Source organism: Thunnus thynnus, chromosome 16 (genome assembly GCF_963924715.1).
Source record: "Thunnus thynnus chromosome 16, fThuThy2.1, whole genome shotgun sequence".
In the NCBI taxonomy this organism is placed as follows: Eukaryota; Metazoa; Chordata; class Actinopteri; order Scombriformes; family Scombridae; genus Thunnus; species Thunnus thynnus.
The window spans coordinates 9,367,729-9,380,297 of record NC_089532.1 but is presented as its reverse complement, the minus strand read 5'-3'; the positions used below and the strand labels follow the sequence as shown (position 1 = coordinate 9,380,297).

The following is a 12,569-nucleotide window of genomic DNA, read 5'->3' as shown; positions in this document are numbered from 1 at the left end:
CTGGGCATCTTTTTTTATTTATCGCCATGACATTCTTCATTCTTTCCCCTCTTTTTTTCTGCCAGAGCATTAAAAAGAAGCTGAGATTAATCAGAGTTTCTATATCAGAGCACCCGGCCTGGTCGCTGATGGATATCACATTGGCTTTTGTTACTGCAGATGACAAATTGTAGGGGGGGGAGCAGCTCTCAGGGTTTGTTTAGCATTCCAGATCTGATGTGTTTTGAAAAGTATTAATGGAGGACATGGAGGCACGAGATATCACATGCAGGTTCAGTCAGGAGTGCTGTCAAAACCAGAGTGGGCCTGTGAGGTGAAACTCTGTCATCATGACACTTTTACAGTACGCCTCATCTCAGCCTTCAAACCGCAGGACCAACTGTGATTTTCTGCCTTGGCTCTCAATGAACCAAGAAATGTATCATGTAGTTACATTTCTTTTTTTGTAAAACAATTAGCAACATGTATGTTTATTTCTATAACACATCAGTTTTAATAAGTTTTAACAAACCATTTCTCTGTCATCTACTTTATGTTTTTTATGCTGGTGGTTTTGTCAATCAAGGACAAAAAGGAATCTCCCCTCTCTAGTATAACTTTCAAACAGTGGCTACCTCGTGTTTTTAAGAAAACTTTCCATTATTTTATGTGTAATTAAGAAACTATTACAAACACATGTAAGAGCTGAAGACTGTAGCTTTCAGTGGGTCAAGTATGCGTGTGAAATGAATGACCAGTATGTCTCTCATGTATTAGTCCATTTAACTGGGGGAGTTGTGCTTCCTGTGGCAGTGACCTTCTCCCTGTGGCTGCTAGGAATTAGTCATTCACTGTGTGTCTCGGCATGATGGATGACACCTGCACCCGTTGAGCAATCGCTCCCTGGCGCACTATTGTTTTTCTTTCTCACTTTTGCGTGGGAGCAAAACTGCGTGCATTCCCGAGCCAAAACCAACTCAGATAATCATCTCATCTGCAATGATGTATGATCTTCTCTCTCTGGAAGACAAGTTATCAGGCGACCTGGAATGTCTGGCCAATACAGTGGTGGCAATACCAGTGCTACCAGTGAATCTACTTGTTGGGTCCTTCCCGGAGACCTACTGCGTCGTCCGCACGAACCCCAGAGTCACATCGCTCCAGCTGAATGTGGATGATGCAGCAGTTTTTTTTAACGCGCTCTGCCTCATTGTTTCTGCCATATGGTCTTCTTATCCGATACTCGAAACAAAAGCCAAATTCCACGGCTGTTAAATTCTGCATATGACGTTAGCTCAGACCAATAAGAAAACCAGGCGCTGAATCAAAACTATATGTTGTCACAGTTTAAAATCAGTGTAATATCTCACTGTATTCTTGCAGCTCTTATTTTCCACTGCACACTTAACCTTTTACGCCTTGTCTTGGCGTAGAATGCATTTTTTTGCAAATAGGAGACTTGTAGTGTATATGTAAGAGTTTGTCCTAATGGCTGTGCTCCAGACACTCCTTTGCTATTAGCACTTATGCCTAACTGAATGTGTATGTATGTGTGTGTGTGTGTATGTGTTTGCAGGGCGCTAGATGACAAGCCCTGTCAGGACTATTGTGGCTCCGAAACAAAAGAACCTTCAAATAATGGAATCTCTCAATATGTCACCCACTGATGCGTAGCAAAGCCATAAACGTCAACCAGATGGCAGGTCACTGTAACATTACGCCCCTCCGCACAGCTGTAGGAGGTGGGCGCCTTGCAGGAGAAGTTTTCAGCCACACTCGGGCAGAGCGGAGGGGAAACCGAACCGAGAAATTCAGCAGCATCATCCTCTGAGTTTGCCCTCACCATGCTCAGTGATTGTGCATCGGAGGCTATGAAGGAGTGTGAAGTGCTCCCAAGAGTGTGTGGGTTCACTACTGGCGGGCTCTATGATTAAACAGTAGTACGTGCTGACAGCTGGGGTAGACGAGCATGATGCACTGGGGCCTGGTGGAGCAAGAAGCTGCCTCTTAGTGGTGTGGAGGAAACTACATATTTTGTGTCCTAAGGCCTTTACGCAAAGACACATGACATGTCACCATCAGACTTGAATCCAAAGAAGGCTTAATGGATGATTAAACTATCCAACATTTCCTGCTTGAGTGGAAAATAATACCGCTCTCTAAATATCAGCGGTTAATTACGCCACTAATAATAACCCCAACGGATTAAAACGTAGTGCAATGACGGGTTGCATCTTTTGTGTATCTGTCATTAGTTGAATACAACGCCCTCTTCTTCAGTTTTTTTTTTTTTTTTTCTGTAGTTTGAGTGACAGGGCACACCATAGCATTGTGCCCTCTTGATTCCCCTAGAAAAACATTCCCTGTTGCTATTTTCAGCTCTAAAGATACAACACAGAGAACAGTTCTGACTGGGAGTTGTCAAAAGTCATTCTGGGACATAGAGGGAGCTTAAAGTAGTAGTAACTAAACACCAAAAACAACATCTCAAGTGCTCATTAATTGCTTTAATCATCACACATTGGTACAATATCCAAGGCTGTTTGAAGGTCAACTATTCACAATTATCAGATAGCGTCAGTTTCAGTTGATAGATATGTAAGTATAGGAAGTATACGACATATATATTGATTTTTTTTAGAATATTTCTAAGTTATAAGTTGTGGTAAACCTGCTGTTTAGCACTACTGTGTGCAGTATGTCACACAAAGGTCAGTTTAGGATTATGGTTGTGCAAATTTTAGTTTTTTCTTCAAACGTCTACAGCTTGTCCATTCATCTGCCATCAGCTGTTCTTCAGGTGTCTCGTCTGCGAGGGCGTTAGACAGACGCTCAAATAAACACGACCCGGTTTTGCATTCATGCTTGTCATCACTTAATTCTTCTGCAACTGCCATCTTGGAGATACAGCATGCAGCCGTAAAGACACTAGTCCATAGTGCGTCACGCTGACCGCCCTTCAACACGCTGAACTAATCACCGAATCTGAATTTCACAGTGGGGCTGGCCTGCTAATTAGTAAAGAGTGTTAACTAATGTTACCTTTCTAAGTTAATGAAGCATTTAGAAACCTGTATTCTTTAGAGTTCCTGTAATATGAGGTTTACGATGAGGCCCGAAGTAGTTTGCAGTATGCAGATGTGCACAGTCGCTCTGGTCACTGGCAGGGACAAATAGCAACGCTCTCCTTTTTCGGGGTTATTATTGAAGAGATTTCATGTGTTTTTTCAGTTAGTTGATGATGGAAAAGCATACTCAACTTTTGTGATAATCAAAAACAGTCTAGTTCAGTTTAAGTGCAACTCTAAAAACACACTAAAGGGTTTTGTGCTGCTGCTGTTGATTCTAGTCCTACCTCTCTGTATCTGCAGTGTAGTATCTGGATTATTCTACAACTCTATAACTGTAAAAACACACCTACTTTACCCATATAAAGAAGATTTAGTGCCTCTTAGCTACAGTACAGGTAATAATTTATGACATACTCACATGCAATATTCACATCATCACAGAAAACAGCTTTTGTGCACCTCCTGCATATGTTGTAACAGTGCTGTGCTGATATCTGTTGTATAGGGTTGTTTCTAGAGCTGCAGCAAAGAGTTGATTCATCAATTGACTGAAAATTAATTGGCAGCTATTTTGGTCGTCAACTCATCATTTTAGTCATTTTGAATTTGAGGATTTGAAGCTTTTTGGTGTCATACATGACAGTAAACCCAATTTTGAACCAAAAAACATTTGAGGACTTCACCATCTAAAAGCTTATAAGACATTTTTCACTGTTTTCTGGCATTTTATAAACAAGATGATTGACCAAGAAAATAATCAGCAAATGAATCGATAATGAAAATAATCATTAGTCGCTAATTGTACTTAAAGTTCAACTTTGTTGACCTTTGACCTGAGCTGTGCTGACTTTTTGAGAGCACAGCCAATGGCTAAAGGCTACTACTTATGCTGCGACTGAAGATAGAGGGCAAATTAATAACTGATCATGTTTGCTGGGAAATATCGGCTTTCAGATTCAGTCACAAATTTTGTTACGAAGATACTGTTTGAGTTCATATTGTAGCCTGTAGTTCTTTGAAAAACCAGATCAGGAGAAATGATAAAATGTGCAAACAGTTACTAACTTTAAGTTTTTGCTAATTGCCACTCGCTAATGAATTAGCTCCCACATACCCTCCAGATGCAGCAAAGCCTAACATGCAAGTTTTGTGTGCAAGAAGATTTTTGAGATTTGCAGTAGCAGTGCACTGCTGTAGTGCACTTTTTGGATGGGATTGCAGTTCAATTCAATTCACTTTTATTTATATAGCGCCTAATCATAACAAAAGTTATCTCAGGGAACTTTTCAGGTCAAGACCGTATCAGAAGCTCTTCTTTTCCCAGGCTCTGTTCTCCTTTCACCAGATCACCTGTTAAGACATGTTCGGTCACTTCCAGCATCTTTGTGTTTGTACAAGCTGATCGAGCAGGCAGGCAGGTTTGGTTTCATCACGAAATCTGATTACCTGATGAAAGATCTGATGTGCTTTTACCTTCACTGCAGGCCTATTAATAGCGAGGCCTGAAAATGATTTGTCCAATGTAGTTGTTTTCAGGGCAGTATCATTAACAACCATAGTCAGGTCAACTGAGCCGTGACAGATGGAATTTTGTTTGACTCTTACCCGCCAGTAGCTCGGTTCAATAGTTCTTCATTCTCCCATTCGTAAATTAAGATGCATGCAACTGTAGAAAAAGTCATTTTTTTCTGTGGTATTTCACTTGATAATTACTTCCCTGGAAAAACCCCAGAAGACACACTCTTTTATAGACAATATGTTTAATTGAGCAAATTAGAAGGAGCCCATATTGCACAGCAGCTGTGTACACACACGGTGGAATCTGTAGGGGAAGCCCTCAGAGAACCAGTAAAGGGATGTAGTGAGAATCGTGAGTTAAAAAATAAAAACCTGATTGAGTCAGAAGGCCTCCGTGCCAAAGCAGTGGCTTTTCAACACAGATGCACATAGTTAGCGTGTGTGTGAAACCTCAGAGTCCCTCACTGATCACTCGGGCTGCATTGATTCTCCAGCTGCTGGCACATTACCGATGTACTGGGTTTGCATGGATGATATGATTGGTGGCTTCAGCCCTGCAAAATGTGGAGAATTATAGTCGCTCACAGGGATTTTTGGAAAGAAGACTCATTGGACCACTCATTCAGACATATGTTCTTGCAAAGATGGCACAAGGCTCAAAACACCAAGACTTCTTGAGGTAGTTGGTGTTTAAATTAGGCGGGGTGATAATCAGAGTGGTGATTAGGTTCCTTTGAAAGGGTTGGCTGGCACTGGCTGTCTGTCAAAACCATCTGGTAGCAGCAACAAGTCTTCAGCCTTGCGTACGGCTTTGAAATGAATGGAAAGGAAAAAGATGACACGGACAAATTATCCAGTGACTTTTGCCCCGGTTAGCAGTCAGGCAACCTTCTTAACAGATTATTTTAAGGTGAACTGTGACGACTGACGGACAAGATCAGATTTATGGTGCTATCTGATCCTCCGGGGCTTTAACAGATACAAGTTCACATTGGGTGCGTGTGGTAGAACTTCCTGGTGTACAGCGACAGTGTAATGTGCGTACTGTCAAAAGAAAAGAGTGGAAAGCAGCAAACCAGCGAGCCTCGTATGGCTGCAAGTAATTATTATTTGCATTATGGATTCCTTCGTTGATTAATTGTCGGTGTAATCATTTAATAATTAAATAAAAATATAACTAATGATGTCAAAAAAAAAAAGTTAATATTGCTTGTTTTGTCTGACCTACAATCAAAACTCCAAATGTATTCAATTTACAGTGATATAAACCAGAGAAAAGCAGCAAATCCTCACATGTGAGAAGCTGGAACCAGCGTCTGTTCAGCATTTTTGCTTAAGAAGTGACTTTAAACAGTTTCTCTATTTTCTTTACTTTCTGTCCGTGAACTTAAACTGGAATTACGGTGGATGCAACGGGACAACCGCAGTAGATACCTACGGCGTTGGGTTTTAGTTTGTAGCTCAGTGTCAGATTTTACTCGTTGATGGTACCACTGCAACACCGTGATACACCGTGATGTATCGTACAGGATCAAACAATACTGTGCTTTAATTACATTCCCCGGGGGGACTTAGTAATAAAGAGCAACAGTGGGCTACACACATACTTATACTACTGGAGTTATATCCAGGTAACTTCTTATTTCGCCTCGTCTCTTTAACTACTATTACTTACATGTTTTCGTTCATGCATTCATTGCAATAGAGAGCAGCAGTTGCGCTGAGCAGAGGGTTTGCAGTGGAGTGGTAACTGTCTTTACTATCAACAATCACCACCGATTGCATGCACAGTATGAATGAATGTCTAAATATTCACTGCTTCCAGGATAACCGATGGTTTCGTAGCTTTGCCGATACCCCTTAACTATAAATGAGGCTCTTGTTTCATTAAAGGTTGTTATTAATAGAAACATCTGGAATTTTCCTGAAAACTGAAAACATGCATTCACCTAAAATGTCCATGTTATTAAAGTGACTTACCCTGACTGTTTGTTTTTTTTTGTTTTTTTTACTCTCTAGGTTTGGTGGAGATCTGCTTGATGCATCCCCTCGATGTGGTGAAGACGAGGTAAGCCACCCATTCAACCTGAAAACTTGTTGCTTGCTGCTTTAAAGAAAGCGATTTTTCACTTCACATCTGCCTCAAATCTTCTTCGTGTGGGTACATGAGTTTGTGTAGCGAAGTCCCGAGCATACCAGGTCTTTTTTTTTTTTTCCCAACTCAGCTCAGCGGGCCTGGCCAGCTTGGCAATCATTCTCCACACAAGCTGGCACCGGTGCCAAGAGCCTCAGACATTTTGTGGAAAATGAAATGCATCATTTACCCATTCATTCCCCACACAATGTTAACGTTAGATGTTTTATGTTTTCAAATTTTTTACCTTATTACTTAATTGAATCATATCCTTTTATTCGGCCTGTGGTTCTCGAAAATGACGGGGACTTAAAAAATAAATCAGATGCCACTAAAAGCTTTCGCTGCGTTTCATGGGATGTTTTCCGTTACCATCTCCTGTTTGTGTGTTATGCAAGAGTGGCAGCAGTCTTGAGCTGCAGAGTGATCAGGAGCCTCACACCACAGTGTCTCAGCCTGCCATAAACAGGTCGTGGGCTACTACTAAAGCTTTATAGTCTTTCACAGGCCCAGCCAAGACCTCTGGCTTAGTTCTTAGCCCCCCTGCCCCATTCACTACTTGTCAGTAAATTGTACTGCTTTTTCTGTCATTTACGGCAGCAGTTTCTTGGTAAATAAATTGCTCGGCGTGCCTTTTAAAAAAGTGAGATGGTTACACTTTGAAGGCAATGCCACCACCAGAACACAGAGAAGGAAACGCAGGGATAAAAGCTAAGGGTGAGCGGTGTTGTATTAGTTGATATTTGATACTTTGAAGGCACACAGTGTGATTTATGGTCACGTGTAGAAGGTATGGGGGTTTATTACAGGTAAGTCTTGAGCGCCTCGCCTGTCCGTCCTCACACCGGGGTCAGGGTTAAAAGTGCACTCACTATTTTCTTTGTAACACTCTTCCTTAAAAAGTGGTAAAAGCTGCTCTAAAACTGGACAGGTTTATCTGTTTGTTTTCTGTTTGTGTCGCCATGTGTTTATGTTGATAGGCGTTCTGTTGCTGAAAAAACGGGCCGTGTAAATTGATTCCTTTTGGTCTTGGCTCAGTCTTTTTTTTTTTTTTTTTTTTTTTTAAGAAAGTGCAAGAAACAAATAAAATGTTTTTTCTTATTTTTTATTAGGAGCCGTGCAACCATGTCAAGAATCTAAACTATAGGAGTTGCTGCTCGTTACTCGAAATGACACATACGTGCAGACACACACACACACACATGCGTGCGTATAGATATCGAGACGTTCATGCATACTGTACATGCATGTTCACACACTTAACATCCACACATGAATTCATAAACCAAGCATACATACCAGCTAATTGGGACACTGAGGGAGCTGAAATCTATTAGCAGGAACCTTGGAGCCGAGAGTCAGACACAGACACACCTCCACCACCGCGCTCTCTCTCTCTCGCTTTCCCTCTCTCTCTCTCTCTCTCTCTCTCTCTCTCTCTCTCTCTCTCTCTCTCTCTCTCTCTCTCTCTCAGGCATGGCTCTTATTAGGCACCGGCTCCTGCTTTAATGTCCACCGGTCCAAATTGATCGGCAACTGGAGTAAATTTACTTTTTTCCACCAACTCAGAATCAAAGGGATTTTTTTTTTTCTTTCTCCCCTTTCTCTCTCTCTCTCTTTTTTTTTTTTTTTTTTTTTTGAAGGTAAACTTGCCAAAATGTGTACTTGCCCAGGAGCTAATATTTACCTATTTTCCAAATGAGAGTTTATCTTTCTACTCTTTCTTTGAGGGGGTGGTGAATTGCAGATTTTGGATTAGCTACAGCAGTTGGTGTAGAAACACTCAAGTAGCCAAATACTGCAGCTATGAATCAAAAGAATGTCAAGACCGTTTGGGAGCCTTTTTTTTCCCTTTTAAACAAATACTGATTCATCTTCTAAGATGACGGCTTGGCAGATAAATGAATAACTGTGTTCCAGAGATATTTCAAAAAAGGTGACACATAACTTCTAACATGATTGATGGTGCAAAATTTCGGACTACTTATGAGATATTTTTAAAGTGGAGTAGGAAAGCAAGTCAATTATGACAAAATTATTATCTCAGATCATCAGTAGAGATACCGAGCGGTACAGTCAGCACGCTTTTGGATAATGATAGATAGCATTTTAAAAATATTTGACTAGCCCACACTTTGCTTTAGATACGAGCCCTAAAAGTGAAAGTCCCGGTTCTAAATGTGTCTTTTTGCCTTTGTTGTTTCGCTTTTACTCCCCGTCGTGTGTTCACTGACCAGTCAAGCCATGACCCCTGTTACTCACCTTTGCTAACAAGTACATCTATCTTACATCTGAGGGTCTCCTGCAGAGCACACTCTCCATCAGTGTAACTAACAACCTCTTTCATCGCTGTTTAAATGCATACACATTAATATCGGCCGTTTTGACTGAAATACATGGATGTATTACATATCTTTGTGCAAGAAACAAGCTGGTATAGAGGTCAGTGTCTTGCCCCAAGAATTCCTTGGCTAAACAAATTGCTATTAATAGAGTTGGTCCTAGTTTGAATTGAACCTTTGACCTTTCAGTTAAAGAATATTTACCACTAGTAGAACTGGAACTAACGATTACTTTAGTTATCTGTTTATCTGTAGGTTATTTTGTTTTAATTTATTGTTTAGTTGATGAAAATTTCAGACAATCCACACAGATGCCCATCACAAACGTCCCAAACCCAAGATGACTTCTTCAGATTACTTGTTGTGTCAAACCAGATTTATGCTGATACAAAATTGAGAAGAACAAATCCTCATTTTGATTATTAAAATGAGCAAATTTGTTGTTGTTTTTTGTCCTCCATTGTTTTGTCGATTACAGTGTTTTAGCACTAACAACAAGGCCACATTTCTGGCTACTACCTGGATCATGAAGACATTATTACATACCGTATGTCCTGTTTAAAGTATCGTTATTACATGGGGAATGTACACACATTGTGTTGCAGACCAGCCTGACCTTCAATACAAGTCATCAAGATGGCTGATGGCAAGATAGCCAAAGCCGTTTAGAGAATAAAGCATTGTGTTTTAATAGAAGAGTTGTGTAACGTGAACTATTGAAGGTTTATTACACACATAATCTCACATCTGTAGTTGAGACCGAACTGGCCGTCGTTCTTTGTTGCTTTTAATACATAAAATCCAAAAAGTGAATCCAGAAATGTGACATTTTTCTCATTGTGAGTCACTCTGGATAATAATTAGCCCAAAATGTAAATGTAGCATACTTCACACAAAGTAAACAGTTAATTGCCCCTGACCCTGACCCCCCCTCAGTGGGTATAGGCAGAAATGTGGGGGTGAAGATGAAGGGTGCGGCGCGGGGAGGGAGGTGAGTCGTCAGTTTAGCAGAGAGAGACAGTGGGACCGGAGTTACAGCTTTTCATTAACCTGGAAACCACCTAGTTACATGGTTCATGGGCTGGTCTCAGCTCACTTGGAGGTAACAAAGGGTGTCGGGCGGCACTTTCTGCAGGGGGCTGTGCGCTCGGGGCACCCCATCTGACTCTGATCAGGTTCCCCCTCTCATTAGAGAGTAGCACGAAGCCCGGATTTCCCTTCATGTTGAGATCCTGTTACATGGAGCTCCACCCTTATACACATGCATGCGCATTGCGCAAACATACTCAACTGTTCTCCTGAAAGCAACTTCCCATCACCCCCTTAACTTCCGCTCCGGAGACCGAAGCCACGCCTTCCTCATGTCTGTGTCTGCCTGAGCAATACTTCTCCTGTCACCAGGAACTTCCTGCAGTTTCCACAGCGTGCACATGATCTGATGTGTTTGCCATAATGAGCCCCAAAGATGTATTTCGTGCAATAACTCTTGACGGAGCCACTCCCCTCCGCCCCTTTTCTCCCTCTGCACCCACACTTTCTTTCTCGCTGTTCCTGTCTTTCCTGCTTTCTATACTTATTCCTTCCCTTCTTCTTGCTTCTAGTCTTTTTTTTTTTTCTCCCAGATAAAGATTCTTCATCCAGCTTTGTGGCTCCTCCCCGCTGACATGCCACTGCTGACTTCTTATTTCAACTCTTTTTTTTTTGCATTCTGTCCTCTGTGGTTTCAGTTTTTCAGCAACCGTCTCACTTGCACTTTTGCTGAATCAGCCACTACTTCTGTTAATATAAACCTCATTATATAACATCATCAACATCATGTGGAATGCATTGTTTAAACTTTCATCATTACTTCTGAATTTGTAGTTTGTCGAGCGATTATGCAATATTTTGTTTTAAATCCCTGTTGTACATGTGTTTTAGAAGATTTGTATTGAATTATGCAGTTCTGTAAATTGTGTTGTATGACATGGCTGTCAGAGTCATTGCAAACCTCGAAGCTTGCCAGGAGCCTGTTTCAAGCCTGATTAGAAAAACCTGGTACTGGCCCTTGCTCGCGGCAGTATCCATGGCAACACTACCTCCATTTGGTCACAGCACGCATGAAAGTGTGTCCCACTTGGGGGGCTTGAAAGTGATCTTTGATGAGGGCTTTGACAGATGACGTCCAGTCTTTTTGCGGGACGTGTGACAGCGCCGAGGATGGCCCAAAGGCTTCACCCCCCTCCCTCCCACCTCCACCTCTGTTTGCCCCCAACTGCTTGGTGAACCCCTGTGCACTTATGGAGGAATCCCTGACACAACCCTCAAACAGCAGGGCACAAAGCAGCAGCAGCCTGATAGCTGATCTTGCCTTGTAAAGAAGCAGGCAGGTCAGCGGTCGTCAATCCGGCTCCTAATCCCCCTGGCGCTGTTAGACTGCAGGGCAAGACTTTATTCACAGTGTAAACTTAAACACATGCCGCGTGCATGGAGGATCGCTTCAGTGCTCGGGCGTGAGCGAGAGCTGCAAGTCCAGTGTAAAAAGGTAGAGCAAGTCTTTTCATGAGCACAGCAGAGCAGCATATTTGGCAGGATTAAATATGATGCCTTTACATTCCTGTCATACTCTCTTGGATGATGCCTTAGTCCTCTCCCTATGTGTGAATGCTGTCCTTGAGTTTCAGCCTCCCGTGTGTGTATATGTAATCTGCCCTCTTATCTGATATTTACGGTGAAGAGGAGGTCACCCGTTTGGCGGCACCTAGAAGTTGAGCAACGTCCTCCTGGATCCATCTTTTCCATATATGTCAATCGATCTATAGAATTGCCATTCTGATTGTCCTTATTATAACTTTAGTTGTTGTTATTTTGGTCTATTTTGTACACATATCTTTTGGATGTCTGTCCATCTCCTTCCTCTGTTGTTCCTTATCCCATTTGAAGGGTCTAAGGATAGAGGGTGACAGATTGTAAAGCCCTTTATTTATGATTTAAAGCAATATAGATACATTTACTTGACTTGACTGTGTGAATAATGGCTCACCTATTTTTTTTGGCTAGACTGAAATAACATGATAATGTGTAAGACTGACCTATTGTATCTACCTACCCAGCAGCCCAGTATCCCTATGAATCATATGATGTCCATGTATTGTTTTGCAACTCATGATTCACATCCATTGCCAACGTTCTGTGTCAACGTGTTGTGCCCGATATGCAATGAAGAGGAAAAAAGGCTGTGGTGGTTGAGGTGGTGGATGGGCATGTTATGTCTGACTGTCATGCAGGTGACGGGATCCTTCCCCAACCCTTAACAAAGTGTTTTAGTTGACTAACCTTAACCGTACCGTAGTTGCCAGGAACAATTATTGCAAGAAGGGAGAGTTTTAAACATGTTTATGGTTGATGGAAAACAACATTAGCATGAACGTAATCTGTGGTTCTACAGAATCATCTAAAATATACACCCACGTTCCTACGTTCCTTCTCTAGGAGGGGCTGCATGTGGTGCTTTTGCTTCAGTTTCATTCTGATTTTCTACAGTAT

At 41.7% G+C, this 12,569-nt stretch overlaps 1 protein-coding gene across 5 annotated transcripts in view; it reads left to right on the top strand.

Annotated features, from left to right (window-relative positions):
- The window catches only part of slc25a21 (solute carrier family 25 member 21), a 114,648-nt gene that overhangs the window by 58,038 nt on the left and 44,041 nt on the right, over positions 1–12,569 (top strand). For all 5 annotated transcript variants that reach the window (XR_010931789.1, XM_067613762.1, XM_067613763.1 and 2 more), the window contains one exon: positions 6,588–6,636. Coding sequence is in view for 4 of the 5 variants with exons in the window: in XM_067613762.1 (XP_067469863.1) it covers positions 6,588–6,636 (49 nt within the window). In the remaining variant the exon portion in view is untranslated. The remainder of the gene's footprint in view (positions 1–6,587; positions 6,637–12,569) is intronic.